Source organism: Chiroxiphia lanceolata, chromosome 14 (genome assembly GCF_009829145.1).
Source record: "Chiroxiphia lanceolata isolate bChiLan1 chromosome 14, bChiLan1.pri, whole genome shotgun sequence".
NCBI lineage: Eukaryota > Metazoa > Chordata > Aves > Passeriformes > Pipridae > Chiroxiphia > Chiroxiphia lanceolata.
In genome coordinates this window covers 8313849-8340755 of record NC_045650.1, presented here as the reverse complement: position 1 = coordinate 8340755, position 26907 = coordinate 8313849, and the positions used below count along the sequence as shown (strand labels likewise).

Genomic DNA, 26907 nt, shown 5'->3' with positions numbered 1-26907 from the left:
AGGCCTGGACCTGGTTACATAAACGTGCCCTTGAAGGCACCTAGCCAAAAGGTTTTATTTATTCAGTTTTACTGGGACGTGTGTTTATTTGAGAAAAGGAATTTCACAAATATATATCCTGGCTCACTGGACTCGCAATGAGTTGTCAAATGAAATCCACTGTTAAAAGTTATATTTAAACTGGGGCTTCCAATTGCCCTCCATACAACCCTTCTTAGAAACTGAGACATCAGTCTAAACCCCAACCAGCATCACTGCCGTTTTTTGCAAGGTTTCCTTGTATATGTATTTCTGTAATAGTGGAAAAAACAGTTCAAACTTCCAAGCCATCTAAAGATGAACTACACTAAAAAAGAAACGAAACACATCCAGCTACCTACCCAAAAGCTAATGAGTCAGTGTATCCCAGTAACTGGCAATTTACTCTGTTAAACATAAAAAGGCAATGAAGTCTTGAGAACCCAAAGCAACAAAAGAATTCACAAAATGAGACATACTGATTCCTGTTTCTACTAAAATAAATTATCACCTAATCAGCTTGAGAAGTTTTACCTGATGAGTGATGCATGCACATTTTTTCAATTAAACAGAAAGTTCTGACCCACATTAGTCAACAGAAGACTAATTCCCAGTTGCAGCAATCAGCAGCAAAAATACATGAATATATCTATCAACCTCTGAGCTATAAGACTTATAAGCAACAGTTTGGCAAATTGTTTAACTAAACATATTTTCCTGTTTAAATGCTACTATGAGTATATGCCCGTCTCTGACTAGAGCTTTACAAGACTCAAGATGCATTCAACCACTTGTGCATTCTCCTCCATGGGTATTCTATCACCTCCCAAATCATGCAATGCTTAGGTATACATGTCAGTGAGATTTCTCTTACATTTATATTTATGTAGAAGAAACACTTATATCTAATCTACTTGGTTCACAGACCTACTTTTCACAGACCTACCAGGAGACGAAATGAAACAAGCAACTGGTCCTCCAATTTAAGTTTATTTGGCTTTTACTGAGGGGCGAATATCATTCATTGCAAATGTGATCAGAGAGCTCACTAGCTTCCACGCACCTTCACAGCTGGCCTAAACAACATGAAACAATTGCCTTTAAGTCTGAGTAACACAACTTTTGCCTCAGGATGGGCAGCTCCTTTCACTGCAGCAGCTCTGCAGTTTCTCCACTGCTCAGGGGCAGCTGCACTCTGGGTTCCCAAGTCCTTCTCTGTCAATACCAGTCCTACAGGAACGCGGATGAAGTAAATTAGGGCATCTAGGCAGTAGCCTAGGGATACACAGAGCACAGTCTTTCCTGACAAGGGCTCTCAGGAGCTCAGCAGAGGCCAAATCCTGTCATCAAGACACAAAATTTCCCACATCCATACCACTGCTCTCTAGCGGGAACCAAGGAAGAATGAATCCCTTCTGTCTCTAACTTCTTACAAGACAGACAGCATGCACTAGGAAGATAACCCTTCTCTCTCTGAGGGCAACATTTGGACCTAAGGGGCTTGCCAGGGGATTTCATTGACACAATACTACAAGAGAGGGCTCACTCACCACTAAGCCATTACAACCCACCTCCCACGACACAAAGCTGTAACTTGTACAGCTGTGTGAGAAACTTCTCACAGCTCAATCATTTGAATGAATGCAGTCCTGAGCAGATACACCAGTCCTACAACATCCCTTGGGAAAAACATCAGTGTGTCCAGAGCCTGCCACCGTAGCCCACACAGTTCTGTTTGCACCAGCACCACATCCCAAAGCCCTGACCCCAATTTATAGGCACGACCTGCGAGTCTCCGATAATGCGTCACCAGCCTCAGTCATCCCAGACTACAAGAAACACAAAATGAAGAAATTAAGCAAATCCATCTCAGCTGCTGTGGGCTCCCTTAGTGCTTCCTTATCAGCAGATCTCCCTTGCTGAAGATCCCTCCAAGCACTGCTGGCTTAGGCACATACTGAAATGCAGCTCGTCCTCTATGAACATGAAGCTTTCCGAGTCCTTTCGGATGAGGGATCAAAAAGAGTAAGGGGAAAAGTAATAGGAAAGAAAAGCTAAACCACGACGAGATCCAAACACTGCCAAAATCAATAGGAGCCTCTCTATTAACTTCAGTAGGTTTTTGATGTAGCACAGAGAAGTCAAACAGGCTGAATGGCAAGCAAATCGATTTGTTAGATGCTCAGATACCATGGTGAATGATGCCTTGGGCAGAGACTAGAGATTACTGATCTCTGCTCATTATGGTTTTCATATATTATACATCACACAGACACATATGCAGATTTCCTAAACAGTACTGAAAAGAGAAAACACCAGAATAAAGGCATTCTGTGTTACCTCATTAAGCATGTCAAAAATACTCAAGAGAAAATATTACCCTTCATCTCCCTTTTTGCCTCCAATATTAGATGTTCCCATTATTTTTTTAAACAGCAATACACTGGCAAAAATACAGAACAATTGAGACTTTTGCATTGAAAACATTCACTAGCAGCAATTTCTTTTCCTGAAACTGCAAAAGCATCATGAAATTGAGTCTAATTTTGAAGGTACACAGAATCAGAATCAAAATATATCTGACCATTTTTTATTTCTCATTCACTGATCTTAGCAAGCACATATTCCCATTGAGTGTTTTAAAAGATTTCTTTTTTGATGTTAAGGAAAAACAGGACTACAATAAAAGAATAATTTCTGCAGTTCTGAAAACGACATTTTCAAGTATGGCATGGTAAAAATAGAAGAAAGAAATAAGCCAGTCATTACAGATCTTGGTCACGAACTCCAGGCAGGAATGGCTGTACATCATTATTATTGTTAATTGTACTTCATCCTTATGGTTTGTTGTCTTATACATTGTTATTAATTTTACTAAACTCGTGGTAACTCTCCCCTAAGTTTCTCTTGCTCAGAATAAACAGAAAATTGAAAAAGTTCTAAGCTGATAAACTTTGGTTTCAACTGGAAGGATTACTCCTATGGTTATGATTTTGCCACCATTGTTGACATGCATTTCAGGATTGGGCTTCTTGTGTTAAAGACAAGATACAGGTGCAGTGCTGGTGATACACTACAGAGGAACAGCACACTTGTTTCCATAATGTTGCCAAGTCAAGCCAATAAACTACTCCATCACATCATGGCCTCTTGCTCAGGACAGATGGTCCTGCTACCACTTTTGCTACTCCAAATGCTAATTCTTTTGTCTTTCCCAACATGAGGATGCAGCCTGAACTGCCTAAATTGTCTTACAGAGTCTGACTCTTATCCACATCAAAGACTGATTCACAACTTATGAAAAACAATGCTTGCCCCATTAAAACTTTGTTTTTCTGAATCATTTCTATGTCCCATTCATTGATTTTTCATGTCCTTCTAACACCCACAGCACTGTGGCATGCAAAGTGTCTGATTCACTGGCTTTCATTTGCTCATGAATCACTCCTGTCTTTGGGGGCCACAGCACCAGAGCACTCCCAACACATATTTTCACTTTGCACTTGTAAGTGACCCCGCAGCTGCTTGCAGTCTCTCACAGCATGAAGGGAAATTGTTCCTCTGTCAGCAGTCTCTTCCCTTCCAGCTCCACAGCTTCTCCCACTGGCTTCACTCTCCACAGTTACCCTAAATCACTCCATAATCAGAAGATTCCTGCACTTTTCCCTCATCACCATTATTCCAATTGTGCATGCACACACAGATCTAGATCAAACTTGAATAAAATTGCCTATTTTACACCATGTGTAAATCCTACAGCCGTGGAAATGAAGAGTGAGGTAACATTCTGGTTCTAACAGCACCAGCATGTCCTCCTTGCACAGAAGAGATTTAGCACCATACATCCACTTGTAACATAGAGCACTGCAGGTTCAGCCAGCAAAGCCAGAGCAGAAAAAACAACGTGCACATGATGGTATATTAAGTCTGTGCAGGAGTGGCAGGTTTTGTAGGTTTTGTACTGCCTGAGAGTGTTTATGTGAATTCTACAGCCTCAGAGATGAGGTGTTTAAATGCAAGCAGCTAATTCAGCCGCAAGTATTTGGTATCAGGTTGATTTTTTGGGGTTTGGAGGGGTTGGGAGTGGGGGTGGTGTTTGGGGGATCATTTGTTTGGTGTTTGGCTCGAGGGTTTTTTGTAGGTTTTTTTGTTGTGTTGTTTGTTTGTTTGTTTGTTTTAATATAAATTCTCTTCAAGTCAGGTTCCAAGCTTGTGAAAAACCTCCCAGAAATTTGGGAAGTCTAATACGTGGAAACTGTTCTAAAGTGCAAAAGCTGCATTGCTGTGCCCCAGGTGCTCCTTGAGATAGAATCGATCCAGTAAATTAACACTGGTATCTAAGTCGTACCAGCACTTCTCACTGAGGCACAATCTCTCCTATAAAATAGTCCACACTGCTCAGCTGCACTTGTCCTATAATTGCCACAGCCCTTCTGAAAAGCAAATGACACCACTTGTTTAGCTCATCAGCCCACGGCTGCAGGCTTTTTTTTTTTTGTCTCATCTTTTCCTTTTTAATTGAAATACTTTGGACACAAGTAGCTCTTCCTGCAGAGGAAATCAATTATGAAATAAATCTATTATTCGGATCAGCCTATATTAGAAGGGACTACTCATCATATATATGATATTTCCAGATTACATCTTAGCATGGCTCACTGAGTCATCACTTCAACATTCTCACTAAATCAAAAATTAAACAAAGCGAATCAGTCAATTAACAGGGCTGCTTCTTGCTCTGTGCACATATAATCTTTTCGAGTCCAATCCTTAACTTAATTTGGAGCAGGGAGTGCTCAGTGTCTAGGAAGAAGCATTCACTCTGCATAGCCAGCTCCACTGTTACAGTACAAGATGTCCAGCTGTGTGTCTGAAATCTCTGCTACGCCAATATAACCTCGGCCAGTCAAAGGTCAAGCCTCAAAGCCATTCATTTCCATCAGGGAGACAACCCAACAGTGTTCAATACAAGAATCACTACCAACAACCAAAATTCAATATTCTGTTTTACTCCTTCCAGATACTGAAGACATTTTATCCCTGAACCTCTGCCAAGCATGGAAGAGGCAGTGGGAAACTCTTCATTTCACCATCTATTTGATGAACTGGCTACACCCACAGCCAAAACAGAAGGAAGATGCAAAATGCTTTGATTCTCAACAGACACAAAATTGAGTAACTTGCTGATTAGACACAGAGCATATAGTTTTCAGCAGGTGTACTCTAAGGTAAAGAAAAGGAAGAATGGTTAAGTGTACAGGAAAATACTTTGCCCTTAGAATTATTTTCTATGTCTCCGCTGGAATGTCTGTCTGTATCAGTACAGAGATAGACCCAACTCCAGCAAATGTGATGATATATGCAGCCTCTCTCCAGTTACAGAAGGGTTAGATGTTTACTTTTTAAAGCAAAAAGACTTCTAGAAACTCCTTTTAGCACAAAAAGCTAAAACTCCTAAGTCACTATCCACCCCTTGTGCTTTTGGGGGCCTTATGCCAGTGCTCATAAAAGACAGACACAAGACCTGGCACATTCAACACAAAGGTGCTCTCCTTTCAAAGTAATGGCCACACTGGGTCAGAGCAAAGCTGCATTCAATATCCAGCTCCCGAAGAACCTGAGCAACAGCCAAAATCCAGTTTTATTCCTCAGCTGAGATACAGGCAAAGGAAGTGGATAAATATTCCTGTTCCTCAATAGCAAAGATAAGATTGTTTCTCCCTCTTATACATAAGTGTTTGTACATTTGCTTTCCAACTCAAAACATGCTCTGCTTTAATTCCCCATTCCCTTCTCACATGCACATGCTTCAAGAAAAAAAATTCTGAACTAGTGATGAAAAGAACTCTACCCTCAGTAAAGTCTGCATAAGAGCTTTGCAATAGACTTAGATGGGATTAGAGCATTTATCTAGATTAACAATGCTTAATAGCACAGCTACCAAACAAATAACTCTACACACAGTAAAAATGATGGCTGTATTTTTCTTGACTGGTCACTTTTTCCCCCCAACACCTCTCCATCACCACTGTCTGCAGTGCCCATGCACTGTCTACCCCGAAGCATATTCCCACTTTTCCCCAGTTTCTGGCCTGTTTGGCTGGACACAAGTGGTGCTGACTTGGGGATGCAATTGCATCAGGCATCTCACCAGCTCTCTGAACATAAGAGATGAGGTGCAATCCCCCTCTCTCACTGAAGGTGCTGGTTTGGGTCCTTTTCCTTTACACAACAACATTTTCCTTAAAATTGCAGAAACTCAATGTTTTCAAGTCCCACTGACTTTGCTCAGTTCCAGCTTTATATGGATGAGAACATTTGACAGACCACGTAATCACACACTGCACTGTCCCTAAGAAACCAAGCGAGGATGTCATATTTTCAACAAATGTAGAGGTTGAGTATAATTTGTTATAACTACAAAACTAAAAGCCTAAGGACTTATACTTCACCTTGCATTTGCTAAGAATTGCTGCTATGGTGAATGTTCAGCAGTGCAAGCTAACAAGGGAGACAAACTCAACTAAGAAGGCAGACTTACTTAGCTATATTTGCATTATTTTCTTGTACTTGTTAGTGTTTAGATAAATCCAAATAATTTAACTTCAGATATTTTTCCACCTTGGAAAATGACTGCAGATATCCATCACCAACCACAGACTCCTGTGTTTTGGACCAAGTGTTAAGAAAGGCAGAGTTTTCCTAACAAAAGCTATTGCTCAAGCATTTCCACTGGTAAACATTTGCCAATAGATTTGTCCCTGCTTGTTCTTTTATTGTGCCAAACTTCCTGGATGTACTTTTTATGTCCATATCCACCAACTTCAAAGACACTACCATTGCAGAGTCAGGTGTGCACAGCCTCCTGTGCCTGAATGCTTTGCAACAAAGTACTGATCATATCAAAACTATTTTTCCTTTTAATGCATGTGTTTCAGCACCTCATCTTAAAGTCCTCTATCTACAGCTTTGTCAAAACAGCTTCAGAAGAACTGCCTGCTAAGCTTTATAATTATGCTAAGTACCAGAATCTAATAATCCATGGGCATATATGAACATTATCTGAACTATTAAGCTTACACAGGTCTCAATGCAAAGTAAAACAGATGTCTGTATATACAAGCTGCATTACTTTTACATAATGATGTTAGAGCAACAAAGTCACTTGGTCACTCACTGAAGCATATGACCAGTTTTTTAAAAATATGGACCCAGCCAAAAGAACTTTCTCCCTTTCAAATCATTTAAGAACCAAAGAGGTTAAGACCCATTTTGTGGCTAAACACTGTTTTCTTCAGATATTTTACTTACACTGTAAAGATGGTTCCTGTGTCAAATTCAGCTTTTGCTCAATAGAAGGGGAGTGCAGAGGGGCAGTGAGTTCTTCAGATACCCACTCCACTGTTTCTCATGCCCTGGTGGTTCTTCATCCCTATGTGACAGCACCAGCCATGCTGGGCACCACTCTCAGTTCACCCTACCACCATGAGCTTTCACCTCTGCAGCTGCACTACTGCAGTGGTGATGCGAGGATGAATTTAACACCTCAGCTGATCCCAGTCATGCTCATCAGAAAGGCTCCAAACTAGGCTGAGGTAAAGAGCCAAAGCAGCTACACCTGTGCCACTCTGCACACAGCCTGTGCTGTCCAGCAGAACCTGCTTGTGCAGGTACCACACCACAGGGATGCACATCAGATTGGGAACCTGTGAACCAGAGCCAACTGCCCAAATGAAACCATTCCCAAAACTGTGCCCATTCAAATATAAGACAGAACCTCCAGCAAACTGCTGGATTGAGGAGCAGCAAGAAGATAACTCAAGTAATAGCACTAGTTGTGTGTAATACATTTACAAATAGGTATTTTACTTTGCTGGTATAAATTACTTTGATTATATATTACTAGCTACGACACTACCATCCCAATTGGTTTTCCTTCCACCTTCCTCTCCGTCTCTTTGCAAGTCATCTTCTCTCTGGCAAATATTTTTGAGAGTCTTCACCAGGTTTTGAACATGAATATATTAAAGTAATGAATTGATTTTTTTTTTTATTACCTTAAAGACATCTTCTACATCTGATTAGTTCTCTGTACTTAATGTACAAAGAGCATTCACATATAATCTAGACACGCAGGGCATACAGACTAATAATTATATAGTAAAGAGCTCCCATTTAAATGTGTGTCATTTACATTTAAAATTCTGCTCATTTTTCTTAACATTCTATATTAAAGCTGATTTAAATTATATACTAATACTGCCTTGTAATTACAAGAGCAAAATTTAGTATTTATTCCAAAGTTAATGAGTATCCATAACTTATATTAACATGGAAGCAATAAATTACAGTAAAATATTTTTTCCTGCACTAAAAAACCTAGCAAAAATTCTATTCCAGCAAGACAGGTAGTTAAAATTCTCAGATTTAAAAGTTAGTGCCACACACAGGTGACAGAGTCAGCTCAGGCACAGAGATGGCTCTAGCTGATCTTCTACTCTCTGATGCAGAGAAATACCATCTGAACATCACTTCCATACTTTCTTTGAGATCTTCAACATCCATAAGTAGGGCATAAGAAATGCAAGGTTGTTTTTCAATCAAGACATGAAATGCAAATCCCACAATGAAACATACTGCTTTCTTCCTAAGAGCAAGTACCTCCTCCTGCCAGAAACACACTCTGGGTGCAGGTCTCAGCAGCAAGGTTTTAGCTCAACTTCTGAGCAGAACAAGGTAGAATAAGGCAAACTTTGAGGGCTACTGCTCCATGGAACAGGTCAGTTCTCCTGAAGTGAGACAACTTACATAGACCACAAAAACCCACCCTGGATTTCATCTGGGGCTTTGTTTTCACTACAGAATATAAATCACTAACATTATGAAGGATCCACTATGAAGGAAGCACCATTTTAATACCTCCATGAAGGAAAAACAAAACAAGAGCACATTTGACTCCAGTTTTCCCAGGCTTGGACAGTTGCCTTACAGCCGCTGGCCACAGTCACATCTGTGCACAGATTAACACAAGGCTCAGATGCCAAATAAGCCTGCTCAAGCGAAATACAAGTGGTAACAGAACAGCAGAGAACAGAAAATTTGTCTGATGACAGCCCAAAGACAGCATAGCAGTTACAGAGGGTACTCTGAAACACCAGCCCCTCTTGGAACACATATTTAACAACCACACAGCATCACCACCAGAAGGGGAACAAGTGTTCTTAACATTTTGAGAAGGTACACACCTGTATTTCTAAATAAGTGTGATTTGTTTATTCTACGCAGATGTAATTAACATCTACACAGTGGATAATATACTTCACATCTGCTGTTGGTTACTAATTTAGCCAGTCTCTGAAAAAGAAGGCATGCAAACTGGAAAGCCAGACTCATTACCTTTACAACAAAGACCACCAGTTGATTCCCACCAGGACTTGGCCTTATTAACCTTAGTTTTAAATTACAAAGTCACAGATGTACTCATCAGTTGCTTGATGAAGATTCATTTGCCAATCTCATCTCACAAAAGGAGTAATTAACATGCAGACATTACATGCTGATGATTTGAATTGTTATAATGCAGGACTACGGACAAATAGCAAGGCACCTGCATATCTCTAACAACTAAAGACCCTCTCAAAAGTTCCAATTAACCAGCATAATTGTAAGAAATTAAGTAAAAGGCAGTGAATTGCATCAGTCGTGGGCCTGTTGCGCACAGTCAGGCAAATAAATTTAGTGCCTCCAGGTGCAGCACTGTTATAGCCATGGTGGTTTGAGGACAGAAAGAAATATGTCATTTATTTGGCTATTTTATTAGGAAAAATTGGACAAGTCTTTGGCACATAATCCCTTCACCAGATCTGACAAAAGTAGAAGCAAACTCCAGGCTAAATACAGGTTAGAGACAACTGCTCTTAATTAACCTAATTATGCTATTCAGTTAGACAACTTTAGGGAGAGGATGGTTAGCACCTGTGGAGGAAAGACGGGCATTGAGGGGGAGAGATTGAAAGGTTCTCAACTGTGGAGCAAGGAGATAGGTATATGAGGAAAAGAGCCTGCAGGGAGTGATCTGAGAAAATAATAGATCACAAAAGCACATGGGCATCAAAGGCATGGGCATTTCCAGATGGAACCACACTCTGGTTCCAGAAGCCAAGGCTCTCTGGTAGGTCCATTGAAAGAGCCTGGATTTGGTCAGCCTGCACCAGCTCTAGAGCTCTCCTGACTACCAGGGACACTCATAACCATGACAGCCTCTCAAAGGGAGGTCTGAAGGCAGACAGTGTGAAAATCCCTGAGAAATTCCAGAGGAACACCCTGGGATCAGCTGGGGTGTGCAAATCCAGCGGTAAGCTGGCACCGATGCCCAGCGCAGCAGCCTGGCCGCAAAGCCAGCTCCAAATCAACTTCAGGGCACTGCTGCTATGGGACCCATGAAGCAGTGACTGGCTGGAGATATTCCTCCTCAGGGCACCACTTCCCTCTCCTTTCTCGTGCCAGGTGCCTATCCTGGTCTCTAAGACCTACTTGCCCAAAAGTTTCTTTTTATTACATTTTCTAGACTGTTAGAAGGACCAGAGACAACACAGGATATACAAGACAAGAAACCCACTGGTGCCCTTATCAAGTGGTGTCACAGACACCCAGAGACCCCGTTGAGCAGCAGGTTTGATGCACTGCTGAAAACCTCGGTATTTAGATGTAGGAGGGTTTGCTTGAATAGAAATTTTAAACTGCATCTCTCTGCTGTAATAAGATCAGCAGTACCTGTGTCGCTTTGTTTTCCTGGCACCTTTAGGGGTACATCTGCACTGCACCACACATCACACTGCAGAATGCTGCAGGCAAGTGCCAGCTCCTCTCCTCTCAGAATCAGAGCTGTGTATTTAAGTTGGAGGAAGGGCTAAGCCAAGCCACACAGCAGTGAGGTGACAGACACTCAGCCTCCAGGCCCTGAGGCAGTGACTGCACAGAGCTGTGTTTTGCCATGCAGATGTGCCAGCCCATCCACAGCTGGACTCACAAATGCAGAACATCCTGGTGTGCCTTGCAGATGCTTCCTCTCCCTTCTAACAGAAGGTACTTCAGCATCCCCATGGTCTGGGGATGTCCCGTACATTTGCAGGCCTTTCTCAGCACGGTCATTCCTCAAAATCCAAATTCAGTGGTATAAAGCAACAAAACCCACAGAAATATTGGCTTTGTAGTCAAAATAAATTTACATAGGAAAAAAAGGTGAAACCTGTGTATGTAGGAGGGGGTCTTCTGTCAAATACAACAGTTAATACTTCTCCAGAGTCTTTAGTATTTCTCAATTTTCTGTTTATCATTTAAGAACTCACAGGTATTTGCTGAGGACTAGTTCATCTCCAGACACTCTCCTCCCCCCGTTTTCCTTGCAACTATTTAATAGTCCAAAGCATTACATGCATGCAGGAAATACTCAATAACCAGGCAAACACAGTGTATTTACAGAGCAACTCCATCACAGCACTACTGAGGACTTGTGGATTTTGTCCGAGCATATTTACCATGGACAGAAAATTAGAAACTTGGACAAGTAAAATGCACTAGCTCACTAAAGCCCAAGGGAAAAAAAAAAAACCAGAACCATCATAGAAACTTCACAGGGAGACTGGTTTCCAAGAAAAGGACATAATGAATATGTGATAGTACTGGAAAAGAAAATATGTCCCTTGTAAGGTATACTAAACTAATCTCTCCCCTTCAATGAAAAGCACTAAGATTTCATGCTAAGATTCTTCAGCAGCTAAGCTTTTCTAAACATATTCAGGGGTAGAGAGGATGCTATTTTGAAAGATGCCTAGAAGGGTTTTCAGGAGACAAAGACAAAAAAAAAAAAAAGTCAATGATGAGCAGTAACTGTATAATCCTGAGTCTGTATTGCCCGTCTGAACGTCAGCTGACAAATGTACTGTTCTCCTCTGACGTTTTGGTTTCAAGATTGCCTGCCTACTCAGTGCTCAAGCCACACATTTTGTTCAGCTAATCCTGATCTCTGGAGAAGTTTCACCAGTATCTACTTAATAGCAATACTGCTATGTAAAAACACAACGAAAAGTGAACAGTTCGAGTGTTACACAGATAGATTTCCTTGCATAAAGGAATAAAGACAGTCTGAGAATGCATATGGTCATTGACAAGTTTTTCCACTGAAATGAGAAGCACCAGGTTGTGTAGACCTTATTATTAATGAGAAGAATTTACTTAGCTAAGCAGCCTGGAAAATCTAGCCTTTTGGGGATCTGCTTTCAGTGTTGAAAGCACTGCGGTGGAGCCTGTACACATGAAGCAAAGAAGAAAGCCCTGAAATATTAAATATTAATTATTAAATAGCTACTATTCAATTAAGGAAAGCTTTCACGCAATACATGAATTACACTGAAAAAGGACTTAACTGTTTTAAAGACAACTGTCAGTATCCAGTGGCTCTGCAAGTGCAGGAATACACTCCACCATTTCTTTTGCTCCAAACCAGAGCACAGAATATTTGTTCATTTAACATATGTATGTAATGACTTATAGAGTACCATGACTATAGAAACATGTGTCGCCAATTTAATAAAAAAGAAACAAACAAAACCAAAAAAATAAAAGCACTGAAACCTTCAGAAGTACAGAGTATTACATTTTGGTAACAATTTAAAAGCTAGGAACTTAAAAGTTAGATGACAGTCAACTACAATGGCCAGCTCTTGACCTTTATGAAGATAAAAAGGTTGAAAGATAAATCTGAGCAAAATGGTTTTATTTACAACATACCTGTATCGCTCAGGCAGAGAATTCAATGTACCATAATCTTTTGGGCTTTGGATAAGTACTGTTTAAAATGTCATTTCTGATAGGTTACGTACAGTTTCATAGGGGTTTTTTATTATTACTGGTTCAGATCAGAGAGGACTTATAAATCATCTCACCATACCCCCTGTATACTACTGCCCATTTAGCCAGTAAGTCCTTGAAGAAGCCCATTAACTTGGATTAAGGATGAACCACAGAAGATTAGAGCGATGGAGCCCTTGGCCAGACATACTGGCCACACCTCCTTAGATGGAGGATGGCAGGGCCAGCTCAAACCTATGGCCACAGAGGGCCATTCACTGTCACACATCATCCTTCCTCTGACAGTTACCAAATCCCTGGTGATTAAGAAGGTGAATAACACCACCCAACATACCCAATGCCCACAGTGGAACCCCAACACAACATTTCATGCACCACAGTGACAGATTTGTGAACTGCCCTGAACATCACATGCATCCTCCAGTTTTATTCTCAACTCCATCTGCTACAAATACCCAGTACCCTAAAGCCAGGTCACTGCTGCCTGGAGTGTGGCAGGGCAAAATGTATAAATACTGACACAGGAAAAAGAAATTTTCCTCCAATTTTATTGGAGGAGTGGGTCCTACTTGTTATGCCTCAGGAGCCTCAGTGCTATCAGTGTTTTATGGCGTCAAACCATAATTTAAAGGTTGAATTTTATGCCAGCTCACCAGCCCTGTCAAGGCCTCCCATCTTCCATTTCAGCCTATTAATATCACAAAAAGTCAAGAGCCTTCTTTGGCCTTATCACCACTTCTGGAAAGGACTTGTACTCCCTCCATAAGCAGATCCTCCTGATGAGACTGTGAGAGAAGATGCTCTACAAGCCAGCAAAGCACAAACTCCCCCACCTCTAAATCCAAAGTCCAGCACTAGCCAGCAGGATTTGTGTTTTGAAGTGATGTAATTTCAGAAGAGACATGGTTTTGTGATTCAGAAGAGCCTTCTAATAAAGAACTGCATGGCCCATAGCTATTTCCATTTAGTCTTTTTTATTTAGCACAAAAATTTCTTGAGAAATTATGGTTTTAAATAACTCAGGGCAGGGAAAAATAATCACAACCAATTCACCTATTTGCCTCCCAGTAAGCATCTACTTCATAAAGGAGAGAATATAAAGAAAAGTTCTGCTCTACCTACTAAAATGCAAGTTTTGCCATGGAGGCAAACAGTAGACAGCACAAACTGAGCTCAGTACATCACTAACTGACTATTTCTTCGAGAGAATTATGCAGCTTTCGAATCAAGAACACACAGTTATAGGTCTCTGCAGGAAATTGGTCAGAAATACAATTAGAAGATAATGTAATAGAACAAATATGTCTCATGGAAAGGAGGACACAAACTTCAAATTAACCAGTGCCTGAATTTACTTTGCTGTTGATCAAATTTCTTACAAGCTTAAACCACCTCTGTTCAACAAATCCAGCCCAGAACTGTAGGGACATTCAAGCCCTACACCTTTAGGGGAGCCAAAGTTTGCACCCAACAGGAGCTTATGGACAGAAAGACAAAGCTGCGTGTATATTTTTAATCCAAAAAGTTCTATTCAAGATGTTCAAACAATTCTCACTGGTGTTCAAGTTATCCATAATTTGTTACATCAGCCCAACCAAGAGAGCAGTAAACTGCAGCTGGGGTGGCAGGAAGTGGTAACAGACTGAAGAAAAGAAAGCCTGTATGGACCCTTAGAGAAGGTTATCTGTCCTTTCACTGCATAAATGTGTATGCAGAAGGAGTACAGGCTCTTTAGGCTGCATGCCTGGAGGTACACCCCATGAAAATGCCTTCAGGCACCGAACCTGTGCACATGCATAATTTATTTTTTGCATGAGTGAGTAGTTTCAACACCTCTGGTGTTTGCCAAAGAATCCAAGCATTAAAAATTAAAGCAAACCGACTACTCTCATCCCACAGCAAAACAGCACAAACACGTGTCATCACTCATCTCTGTGGTTATGGGCACTGAATAATCCTGCATTGGTTCTAAAAGCAGGACCAGCAGTCCAAGGAGAAAAATATCGCAGGTAGTACAACTACAACCAAAGTAAAAAATGGTATTTAAATGCCTCCACTCTTACATGAAAAACTACCTCTTACAGTAATCAATAGGTGTCATGTTCCCTCAAATTGGCAATTTTCTGCATGTCCAAAAGGCAATGTTGTTTCCTGGTAGAAACCAAATGCCACCAGTGCATCAGCATTGCAGGGGGAGCTTCACTCTGAAACATTTACCTCTCTGTGATCAAAGTCTTTGAGGCTTTTAAACCCATGGACAGATTAATAAAATTGACCAAGGATGAAAAAGAACTAAAATAACTCATTTGTTCTAAACCCAGTGGCAAAAATCAAACCAATTAAAATCATGATCCGAATCAGTTTTAGTCAGTTGTTAGGACCTCAGGAAAAATGCTGCTAGAGCAGAGTTGCAGCTGGTTTCCAATTCAGTTGTCAGTACGACAAGGGAAGGGGTTGGAGGAGATGGAGGAAGGCATTAATAGTAACAGAAGCAAAGACAAGAGACCTTGGTCCACACCATGGGCACAGGATTTCCATCAACTTCCCACGACTATCTGAAAGCAAGCCTTGCTCAGGGCAAGAATAAAACCAGGAGGATGAGAGAAAACTTAAAAGGAAGCCAAAAAATAAAGGTTCATAGACACTTAGTCAAGAAAGAATATTTTTCATAGCAGTTTAAACCAAATGTTGTCAGAAAAAATGTTTTCAGTGAGCATGTGGCAAAAGCACCTTTAACAGACCACTGTGGATGTTTCATGGACAGCAAGTCCTCTCATGACCCAAGCAGAGCAGGAAGGCTGGGATTATTAACACTAAACCAAACAGAAGTACTCCACCAGATTGGTAACTGGCACACCAAGCCATGGGATGAGTCTACTAAGGACACTCTAAGTATCTATATATCATCTACATTATAGAATCACCTCAGCTGGCTCTGTCTAGGACAATAAGATGTAGTTAATATGACAACAGCAATATCTGCAAGGGGCTGGAGGAGACAATGCAATAACTACATCAATACCAAGAAATTAATTTTGCCCAAGGCAATGTGCTTATTTTACAAGGCACCTTGCAACAACAGCAACATGTCAGTCACATTAACAGAATGGATACATCAGCCACAGGGCACTTACCTGTTCAGGCTGGGCCACCAAGTAATACCAAGAGGAAAAAAAACACAGCACAATACTGTTCTGACAGAATGTGATCCCTGACAGAAGCAGTCCAAATTAAAACAAACAAACAAACAAACAAACAAACAAAATTATCAAACAACAGCAACAAAACCACCACTATAGGACAGAAGCTAAAAATAAGATTTGGCAACACTGCTTTTCATCAGCTCTTCCTCTGGGCCTGAAAGGGAAGAGCTTGCAGCAAGCGAAACCTGCCCTCACTTTGGATTCAGGATCACAAACAACTCGTCAATTCCCAATAGTTCACATGCGGCTTGAGCAAAGATATCATTTTCCTGGGGAGGAAAAGCAAGGGCAATGAACTATTACAACTCTAAAAATATCATGGAGTGATGAACTCGAAGGCTGGGTCCTTAACAGATGCTGATTTTCCTGCCACTTCTCACGCACATGTGCTTGCTTGGGCAGCACAAGCAGCCGTTCCCCTGCCAGGCAGCAGACACCCTGTGTGAGCCATGTGTCAAGACACCAATTGCCCATTCTGGGGATAAAGAAGGACCTTTTCTTTGCAGAAAAGCCTGGCAAGGTGCTCATTCCCTGATTGTCGAACTCTCCCGTGCTTTAGGCAGATCTAAAGTAGGTCCTTATGATTTATGCTCCTTAGAGGAGCACAGGAAGGATTGACATGTTTGCCATCTCAAGCTGCATCCCACAGAGGCAGAGAAACTGAAAAACGACCAGTTTTCAAAGGCAGCCAAGGTGTAGGAAATAATTAGTGAACCACATTAGCCTACTGAAAGACATGGACTACTGAGAGCCTTTGCATTTTGAGACAGCCTTCACACATACCCTTCCTTAATCTCTTTTCCAGATGAAGGTGAAAGGAACAAGACATGACCTGTTTCCTGTAGGACAGGCTGAAAAAAACCTAACCTGCATACATGCAAAGATGAGTGTTTAACACCACAGCACTCAGATAAAAGCCTGTTACTACAGAAGATGGGAATTTAGCTACCACCACACCATATCAAAAGAAAGCTCATGAAGTTTTGCTTTAAGATCTGCCCCACACCTTTCTCATATGCCTGCCTGTCCTGATCCATTAGCTTACGTCAAAGCCTTGTTACACACACACACACACAGAATTTTAATTGATTTACTCAAGTCATTGAGCAAGGAATAAATTACATCTTGGAATATAAAGCTGAGCAGACTAGGGCAGCCTGCTTCATTGCTATGAGATTTTAAAGTTCAAAACCAAAGGCAGATCTGGTTTCATCCCCCAGTTCAATTGTAAGCTTCAAACCACCTGGTGCTCTGAGACACCGTGTTAGCTGGGCCTAATCATCAGTCAACCCACTGATTTTTCATATCAGTGCAGCCAGGGTATTAAGCCTACAAATACAGTCATGCTCCACAGAAAGATCTTGTTTATCTGGCAATAAACTTAAACTAATCACAGTAGTATTAGCTTGAATTTATAAAGCATCAGCCATTCTCTCTACATGGTAAAACACAGAGACATTCTCTAGCACACTGCAGATCTGAATACTGATCAGAAAACACACACAAAACTAACATTTCCGAACTTTGTGGTGGTATTAGACAGATGGAGTCAAAAATTGATGCCACCACCTTTTAAAGACTGTTCACACCATATTTATCAAGATATTAATCATCAAGACCTTTCAGTCAATAATCCTTATGCTTGTGAATAAAGGTAAAACATAAGTAAGAAAGGATAATAATAAAGATGAGGATAATGCAGGAGACTGAATTATATAATATAATTCTCAAATCCAGATTTTGAAGCACAAACTAGCATAATACAGTGGAATTGAGAAGTGGCAGCTGTCTCCAAGGCCATCCAGCACAGCACATGGTAAAACTTCATCCCACACTGTTTCAGTTGCAGCATCTTCCAGGTGATCTTTGGGGAGGCAAACTAAACACAGGATTCTGCTCCCTTTTTATTCACCAACACGGTTTTCTGCTGTTGCAAGATCAGATTTCAAGAACCGAATTTGTTTCTCTTACATACTTCTTCGGTCTCTATTAAACTTGCTGGGACTATCACAGCAATTCATTCTACACACAAAATCCCATCCTGCAAAATCGAGCCTTAACACAAAAGTTACAGTTTATTCTAGCAATTGTCAGGCTTAATTTAAAACAAAACTTTGATTCAACACGAAAAAAGCCCAACGCTTTTTCTAAAGAAAAAAACGAAAAGGACATCAAACATTTAAAATATTCATCACAACAGCGGTCAGCACTATGAAACGCAAAGCATGTCATGCTCCCACTGAGGATATTATTCAGCAAGGTTGATACTGAGCAGCACAAATCATGTTTCAGTCTAACCTGACAAGACAGTACTGGTTCAGGTTCTGTCCCTTATAAGGTGTCACCCAAATAAACACAGATGAGCTATCGAAGTCTCTCACCAGTACTTATTCAAACACACGTCCCATGCACAGTGATAGTTTAAAATGTTTAAAGCATTTGGCCTGAGAAGGCCAAAGCTCTTTAAGACAAGACATATAAAAGAACTGGGTGTTTCCCGCTGAGTGTAAGAATTTGCTGATGAATTAACAGCAATGATATTCACAACGTTATGAAAGAAGAGTGATGCATTATCTTTTCTTAGTGACAGAGGTACTGCCTTGACAAACACCTCATTCACACACGTTTGAATGAGAGGGATGAAAGTGTGCTATGTTTTCTTGATTTCTTTTATAAGCCTTTTGTCACTCACTCAGACTTCCTCATCCACACTCAATTGCTCCTTCTGAAGTACATTTAACGTAAGAATTTGTGATAGTGGGAACATGACATGACAAGAATATATGACATTCACTGATAGGAGGCCCAAACCAGAGTGCTAACAGTTTTTTGGTAAAGGAAAAAATGCTTGGCACCTTGCAGGACAGATTGTCAAGTCTTTTTGCAGTGTTTTAGTCTGTCAAACCTGTGTGCTTTCACACTACAGCCTGATATTACTGCTAAGGGTTCCCAAGACAGGGCTGTTGGGGATTTTTTGCTTTCAATACTAACATAGAAGTTAACCCTCTTCACGCCATTAGAAAAATCAAGTGCCTAAATTTTTTTTAAGCTGCTTTACCAGTGAAAGAAAGATTTTGCCTTTAAATCCCAGATAATTAGTAAATTTAGTCATTCCAGACTTCACTTTTGGGGGTCACAAGGCTCACTGACACTGGTGCCACATGTAGGCTTTCACGGGACTAGTTATTAAAGGACAGCACTTGTCTCAACCTGATGCAAGTCCAGGATAGATTTTTTTCCTATGGTAAATGAAAACCAGGAAACTTAGGCATAGGCAGAGCACAATTTGAAGACTTCGTATAAACAAAAAGTTTCATTTTTGTGTGTTTGAACAAATATATATAGATTTAAATAAGCATCACAAACATGCTCCCAGTTTAGTAAACTGAAAGGGTGAAAAATCAGACCAGTTTTTTTAGATCCTTAAATGCTGACTGACTAGACCATTGCACATCAAACAGAGTTGGGTCTCCCCTCTTCTATTTCCAATGCAGATATTTAACTATTTATTTTTTACTTGTAAGCCCAGTTCTGCCTCTCTTGATTAGATTTTCAGCCTCTCCTGCCACTTTGCAATTTGTGTGCTTTTCAGACAATCTGAAAACACCCAACTGGCAGAAAACATCCTTAGGTAATGAACTCACCAGTTAACCTGGTCTGCAAAGGTATTTCTCTTTACATGCTCAGTATTTGCAACAGTTTCAGTGTCTCAAACGCTAATGATTTTGCCAGCTCTTGTCAACAGTGATGACAAACACATATCTTTGGTCCCCATATGGAAAGCCCTGGAGACGCACCAAATCCACGAGCTCCTTTTCCTCCTTGTGCCTCACTATCTCCACCTCTATATCACTGCTAACTTCATCTCTCCCTTGGACCCCGGTTTCCCCCAAAACTCCCACTGATCACTTCCTGCCTTACTATTTCCATCTCTTCTCTGCTCTTCACAAATCCACACTCCACAGTGAGAAAATACACAGCCAGGCTATTATTACACTCCCGGAAACAGTGATAAATTACGCTCATAATATCTCCTCTTACATTACATTTTTCAGCTTCCTTGTGCTCTCCAGAGTCTTTTCAAAGCTAATTTTCTACCGTTCAAAGTTTCACGGAATTTGCTTTCTCGTGTCACTCCATCATACTTTCTCCCCCTTCCATTCTCATCCTGGCATCTCTTATTCATTCCGCAAATCACAAAGCAATTGGAAGTTCATCCTTCACTATCAAATGTGCAGTGAAATAAAACCAGACACTTCCAGTCCAAAAGGCACATATACAAACCCTCCCTACCTTGCTACAGAGCTTCCTACCATCCTCCATGCCATTGACTTGAAATTGTGGGTTTGGTTTTTTGGTTTTTTTTTCTTTACTGTTATATCTTTCAAAATCTACTCCTAACATTGTTCAGAAGCGCCTGAGTAATTTTTCTGATCATACTCAAAAGTCTTGCAAAAACATTCCAGTTTTGACAGGAGGCCTTTTCAGACCAAGGGTGGAACAAGGACACAGATGGAAGACTTGACAGGTCTTTTTCCTTAGAATAGTTCCAGTGTGCTTATTTTTCCTGAGTAACTTCAAAGAAGTTTTGCATATGTCCAGTGGGGGAACAAATTCAAATGCTTAAACACTGAAAGTTACCATGAAAATAATTGACAATTTTCACAGCTTTGCACAATCCTGCTCTCCTCTACATTCATTCATTGCTGCCACTTAAATTAGGCATCCTTAGCAAGAACATTAACTGTTTTTAAATGAACTACTAGGAAGAAGTACAGATTTACCCTCCTCCTATCTTCCATGCTGTTCTCTCCTCGTATATGAGTTACTGCATTACTATCTACAAAGCTTTCCCTCCTTTTGTCTACCAACTGGGCACCCTATATGAAAAGACCATTGTTTATATGTTTGTTATTCACAACACCCCAGAAATCACGTGATAGAAATTCCTCCCAAAGATACAATTATACAAACAGAACTTGAAAACTGGTTTTTCCACTGATATTCTGAAAAGAAAAAAAAACAAAACAAACCCAAGCTGCATAAAACTCAACCCCAAAATAAACACCCAAACCCCTCCTCCAGCTAAAGAAATCAAAGATTCTGCTTCCCAGTGGCCAAGTAACACAGGCCTATATGCTTAACAGGCTAGGTACCTGCCAAACTCCAACATTAAAACAGACACATTCCTTTATCACCCTCCCTGGTCAGGAAATATCCTGACACTGGAGCAGATCTGAAACAGGACACACTTCATCCCAGAAATCTTTTCTCAGCTCCTGGGACTTGCTGGAGTCAGACTGCTGACTTCCTGCTGCTGTAGCCTTCCCATTATGTCACCAAGAACAAACTTGCTCTTTGATCCCTTTTGACTTATTTCACTTTTACCACCTTTTATTGACTTCTACCGAAATAATTAAAAAAATAACATCCTTTCCTCAGAAAGCAAACGTGGGGCAGAGGGGGAAGAGGAAAGAGCAGCAAATGAAAGTCATTCCAGTTCTCCTCATCCAATCACTTGAAAACAGTTCGCTATTTTTGGCAAGCTCTGAACGTTCAGTCACTGGTATGCAAGATGAGAAGAAAAAGTAAAGCAGAGCACATGACAAACCTGCACTGATTGTACATCAGTATGGCTGCAGAGACCTTTCTCCTCTTTACAGTAAGAACAAATACTACTTCAACATCTGCAGCATGGGGTAGGAAAGAGTACCTGCACCACCTGAAGGTCTCAAACAATTACAAATCACGATTCCCCCAGGAAATGCATAGGCCTGTGATTCCCACCAATATTACAATTCCCAAAAATACCACCACATCTTTATTTCACTAGGAAAGACTCTCACGGTTCAGGTATTCCAACTCTGCACCCCACAAGAAGTGACAATGGTTTGCAGTGTCAATTGAGACCATCACAGTTTCTTATTCTCTTGCAGCACTCACAGGAACAAAGCATAAGTGACAGAAGTTCAGAGCACTGTATACAATTACAATTAAAAAAATTATCATTTTTGAGGAGCACTGTAGCACAATATGGGCAAACTGAGAAATAAGAGCAGCATAAGAAATTCCTATGACCACTGAACATAAAAGATAGCTTTACAGAACTTCACAGCAGATATAAAATCCAAAGCAAAAACGTTTCTGTGTAAGCAATTTGACAGCACATTGAAAATGTATGGAAGCAAATCCAGCCTAAGATACTTGAACATTGTGGCCAGTACCAGTGAACTACTTAGAGATGCATGTGGGGAAAAAAGAAAAAAAGGTACCTACCATCTTTTTGATAACTCCTGAAAAAAATGCCTGAAAACCCAAAATCAGAAGAAATCTCTCTCTCCATGTGTCTGCTGGGCAGGTTAAAAGTGTGCAAGGCTGGGTGTGAACTGATGAGGTGCTGTGGGTTACCTGGAGCTCATTCTACATCACTCACTTCTGTTGGCTCTCTTCTCTGCTCCTCTCCTATGAGCTTTCCTTTCTGGTTCTTTCATAGTTCCTTTACATTGTATCTTTCTTATTTTATGCAAGAAAAAAGAATGTCCTGGACTTTTTCCCTTCATTTAGGGAAAATCAGAAATTTCTAAAATTTGAGGAAAAAGTCATCTACAACAGAAGAGGAAAATCTCTGAGGATTCCTGATTCCCCTTCCCTGGAGATACTTGAAAGGCATTTGGACACAGTCCTGAGTAATGTGCTCAGGGGACTCTGCTTGAGCAGGAAGGCTGGACTACATGAGCTCCAGCGCTCCCTTCCAACCTGGACCATTCTGGGATCCCACACCCAAACTGAACGTAAAAGTCAAACAAAACCAGATGAGTGCTAATTACCACTGGATTTGAATAAACAGGCTGTGGGGGGCAGGAGAAAGTGGTTCAGAACCCCTAAACTTCTATATTCAACTAAATGAATAAAACCTGTGTGAACCTGCTGGAATTGCAGAGCTGACGGCCATCACCCCCTCCTCTGTTCAAGGAGCTGCAGTCCCTGGGGAAACCACTGACACACAGGAACAGTTACCTGCTTCCAGGAGGAAGAGGGAACTTTCTAATTCCTTTCCCTTGGCCCATTCTAATGAGAAGGGCAATTAGCCCATTACCTTCGTCACCAGATGCTGAGGCTGAGCCACAAGCCCTGGCTGTCACCACATCCCTGTGCAGCTGAGTTGTGTGTTGGTGCCCAGGTGTCATCGTCAGGGGCCTCTGTGAGGTGGGAACAGGGGCTGCCCCAAGAGTTCCAGCACGTTCCAAACGGTTCTGGAAGGTTCCACAAAAGCCTCACCCAGCCTGGCAGCGACAACGGTGGCGCCTCTGGGAAAACATGTTGGAAACAAGGAAAAATACTGGGGCCTGTGGTCTCCCTACAGGGGGAACAGGTGGAGGACACTAGAGCAGAGAAGTAAATATGCCTTAGGGAACTACAGCCCATGGAGAGCCTGTGCTGGAGTAGGTCTATCCCAAGGACCACAGGCCATGGGAAGGGCCCACACTGGGGCAGGGGAAGAGTGTGAGGGGGAAGGAGTGGCAGAGGAGAGCTCCCACAGACCAACCACCACCTCATTCCCCACAGTGCTCAGGCAGAAGAGCAGGAGTTTAGAACAGAGAAGTAAAGATGACCGTGGGGAAGGAAAAGCAGGAGGAGTGGGAAAAGATATTCAAGTTTTTGTCTTTATTTCTCACCATCCAACTCTATTTTAGTCATCAGTTTTTCCCAAATCAATGTTGTTTTGCCCATGATGGTAATCAGTAAGTGATCTCCCCATCTTTATCATCTCAATTCATGAGCTTTTCTGTCTCATTTTTCCCCCCTGTCCTGTTGAGGAGTGTGAGCAAGAGAGTGCTGGGTGACCAAGGTCAACCCACCCCATCAGCACTTTCCCTCTTGGCAAAGTGTGTTTTAATCGGATGGAGGAGGGAGAAGATTAGCAGAACAATCAGATGGGTAATGCTACTACTGCTGATGAAAACCCACCTCTGGGATGCCAGTCTCAGTTGTTACAGCTTACACAAACAGGCAGAGGGAAGTCCACCAGAGAAGTACAGCACTGTCTGGAACCCCTGTGCTGGCATCCAAGAATGATGAACAGAGATGAAGTCGTCACTTTACAAAAGCCAGCAAATGCCTGTGGACCACTCCAGTCAGATGAGAATTACATTAACACAAAAGAAATTCATCCTAAATCGGGTGGTAACTAAAAGGACAGGTATCAAAAATATCAAGCACCTGTTAAACAATTTATTCTTAAAGCAACAAGCGGGGCCTTATATCAATTATGTCAACCTCAGATGAAAAGCATCTAGAGATTACCTAGGCCACAGAACAGAGTGATCTCTATAAATACATCTTCATTTCACTTACAGCCACAACCACAGTATCAAAGGTAATGAACTGCCACCAGTTCAGATTTAGTTAATCTTGAACAGTGTATGTGTAATGCAACCCAGACCAATCACAATTCAACTGCTATTTCAGGCATATCTCTTCTTCCTGCTTCATTTCTGTCCCTCTGCTCCCTCCCAGCTCAGAGTGATGCTCTAATTATTCAAACAACGTAAGCAGCGTTCAATCCATGCCAGCCCTTTCTTCCTTTAGCACTGACCTTGCCTTATACATCACTCTCACAAAACTAATTAAGTGGAGAACAGTCCCACTTTACACTCTCTTCATGAAAAGAACTGAATTGCTACCTGCCCGAGGGTGCAATTCAAATTATTTTCACCTTCATTTCTCTCAGCAAAACAATACAAATATTGAGCAAGAAAACAGACCAGGTAATTCAAGGAAACCCTTTACCCAAGATACCACACAAAAATAAAAGGATTATTGTAAATAACACACTCCTTTAGTTGTTTCATTTTGTTTTTAAACATGTCTTTTCATGTAAGCTTAGCCAAGATGGGTTTTGGGAAAAACAGGAAATTTTTTACGCCAAAAGACAAAGTTGAGGAAAGAAAAACACTGTTCAGGGTACAGAGACCCTACAGACAGGCTCAACTAAGAGAGATCCAAGTGCCTAAGAAAGCTTCAGTCCCACAAAACATATCTGAAATCACTGAATCTGTGAAAGCGTCCAGTAATCAACAGGGAAGTTCCTCTCCAATATACAGAAACACAAAAATCGTGGTCTGAAAATGCTCAGCTGTAGGTTGTCTATGATGCCAAGCTTGTCCTCCCAGATTCACAGATGTTTTGTTTGTACACAGGACTAAGCACATATCTAGATTCAGAGAGGATTTTATAAAAGCATAGATTCACTGCTTGCAGTGAGGAGACTAAGAACAGGATTTGCCAAGTCTTTGCTCCTGAGGAAGTGGTTCATATACCCTGGATCCATCTCTTTTCCTCAACACACTATAGCAATAACATGAAGAACAGAAGAAGAAAATTAACATTCATTTGACCCAAGGCTACACTGCAGCACAAAATTCCCAAAGCACTGGGGTAAGACCAGTGCCTTGCAGGAAATCACAGTAAATGGAACAAATACATTTCTCAATGACAAGTCTCCAGCATATTGTGGGTGGCCACAGACCAGAGATGCATAAGATTTTGCATGGGTCAGGCTTCTGGCATCTGCTGTGGATGCTGGTGTTCACCCCTTTGCAGTCCTCTGCAATGCTCCATGGGGCTACTCATCCTCCAGGCTTTATCTGCCTGGGAGTTTTTCCTCTGAAGATGAGATTTGGCATCTGCCAAGAAGCAACTATTATTAAGCTTTCCTCTAGAAACAAAAAAAGATGACTGCCTTTTACTACCTTCCATGCAACACGAGTTCTTTGGCACAGGCAGCAGCCATGTGAGAACCAACACTATCACAAACCCGAGTTTGGAGCTTGTCCCTGAAATCCTGCCTTACTGTGGATTTCTTCAGCTAACACTGAAAGCCATTACAAAGCATTGGCACAAATGTGCTGGCATCTTGATATCAAGGCCACTTCCATTTTTTAATTGCTAATGTTTTACTGTCATATATGAGGGGCCATTGTCTTTGGATTTAGAGGGAAGGATATTTCTTTTATAAATTTAGCCTTCATAAAGAGTTACTCTAGTTTGTGGTACCAAAATCAGTCACAAATAATGAGTCATAACAGGAGGTAGTTACTGTAAATATTCTAAGCATGGACACATTAACAACCACCCACTAATCAGAGGCAATGCCATAGGCAGACACAGAGAACTCCCACTGGTGTCAATGGGAATTTTGAATGGTTCAGGACCTCAGCCAAAAGCTGAGTATCTATTGTAACCTGAAGCATTACCATCCAGGATGGGGTGGGTCATGCCTCAGATTTTGGCTGTCACTTTCCAGTGGGCAATGAAGGCATCCATTCAAAGTGAATCCTGCAATCTCAAATTTCAGACAGGAGGCTCGGGGATTTCTAGTGTGAAGCGAACAAAACAAAAGCGTTGAGTTTAATTACTCATTCTTTGGTGTCATTAAACACTTATAATACAAACACAAGTTCTGACTCACAAGTCAATAGCACCAATTGACCACAAGAAGACCCAGTCTACTGCTGCCAAACATCTGCCTGAACGATACTCAAGTTCATACCCTAAACTGCAGCTGCTGCTGAAGTTTGGTGGGGCTTATCTGACACACAAAAGAATTGGCACCCAAATTTCTGACAAAAAGACAAAGAAATGCCCTGCCTCCCACCTGAGCTGCCCAAGCAGCAGTTAAGGCTGTTAGTGCTGTGCTCCCTTCCCCCTTCTCACATGGGTCTGCACTTGCTGCTAATTTTGATTCCGTGGACTCAGACCAAGACGTGGTCAGCTTACATGCTGCTCTTCTTCAGTCCCTGAAGTAAGTTACTTT

General features: G+C 41.3%; 1 protein-coding gene across 7 annotated transcripts in view; it reads right to left on the bottom strand.

Annotated features, from left to right (window-relative positions):
- FGF13 (fibroblast growth factor 13) overlaps positions 1–26907 on the bottom strand; it is a 314139-nt gene that overhangs the window by 216562 nt on the left and 70670 nt on the right. The window contains exon 1 of one of the 7 annotated variants that reach the window (XM_032701959.1): positions 23188–23278. The exons of 4 other annotated variants lie outside the window; for them this stretch is intronic. In XM_032701959.1, the coding sequence (XP_032557850.1) occupies positions 23188–23278 (91 nt within the window). Of the gene's footprint in view, positions 1–23187; positions 23279–26907 lie in introns of those variants that run through there. 2 more of the 7 variants (XM_032701950.1, XM_032701954.1) reach the window with 2 other exon arrangements.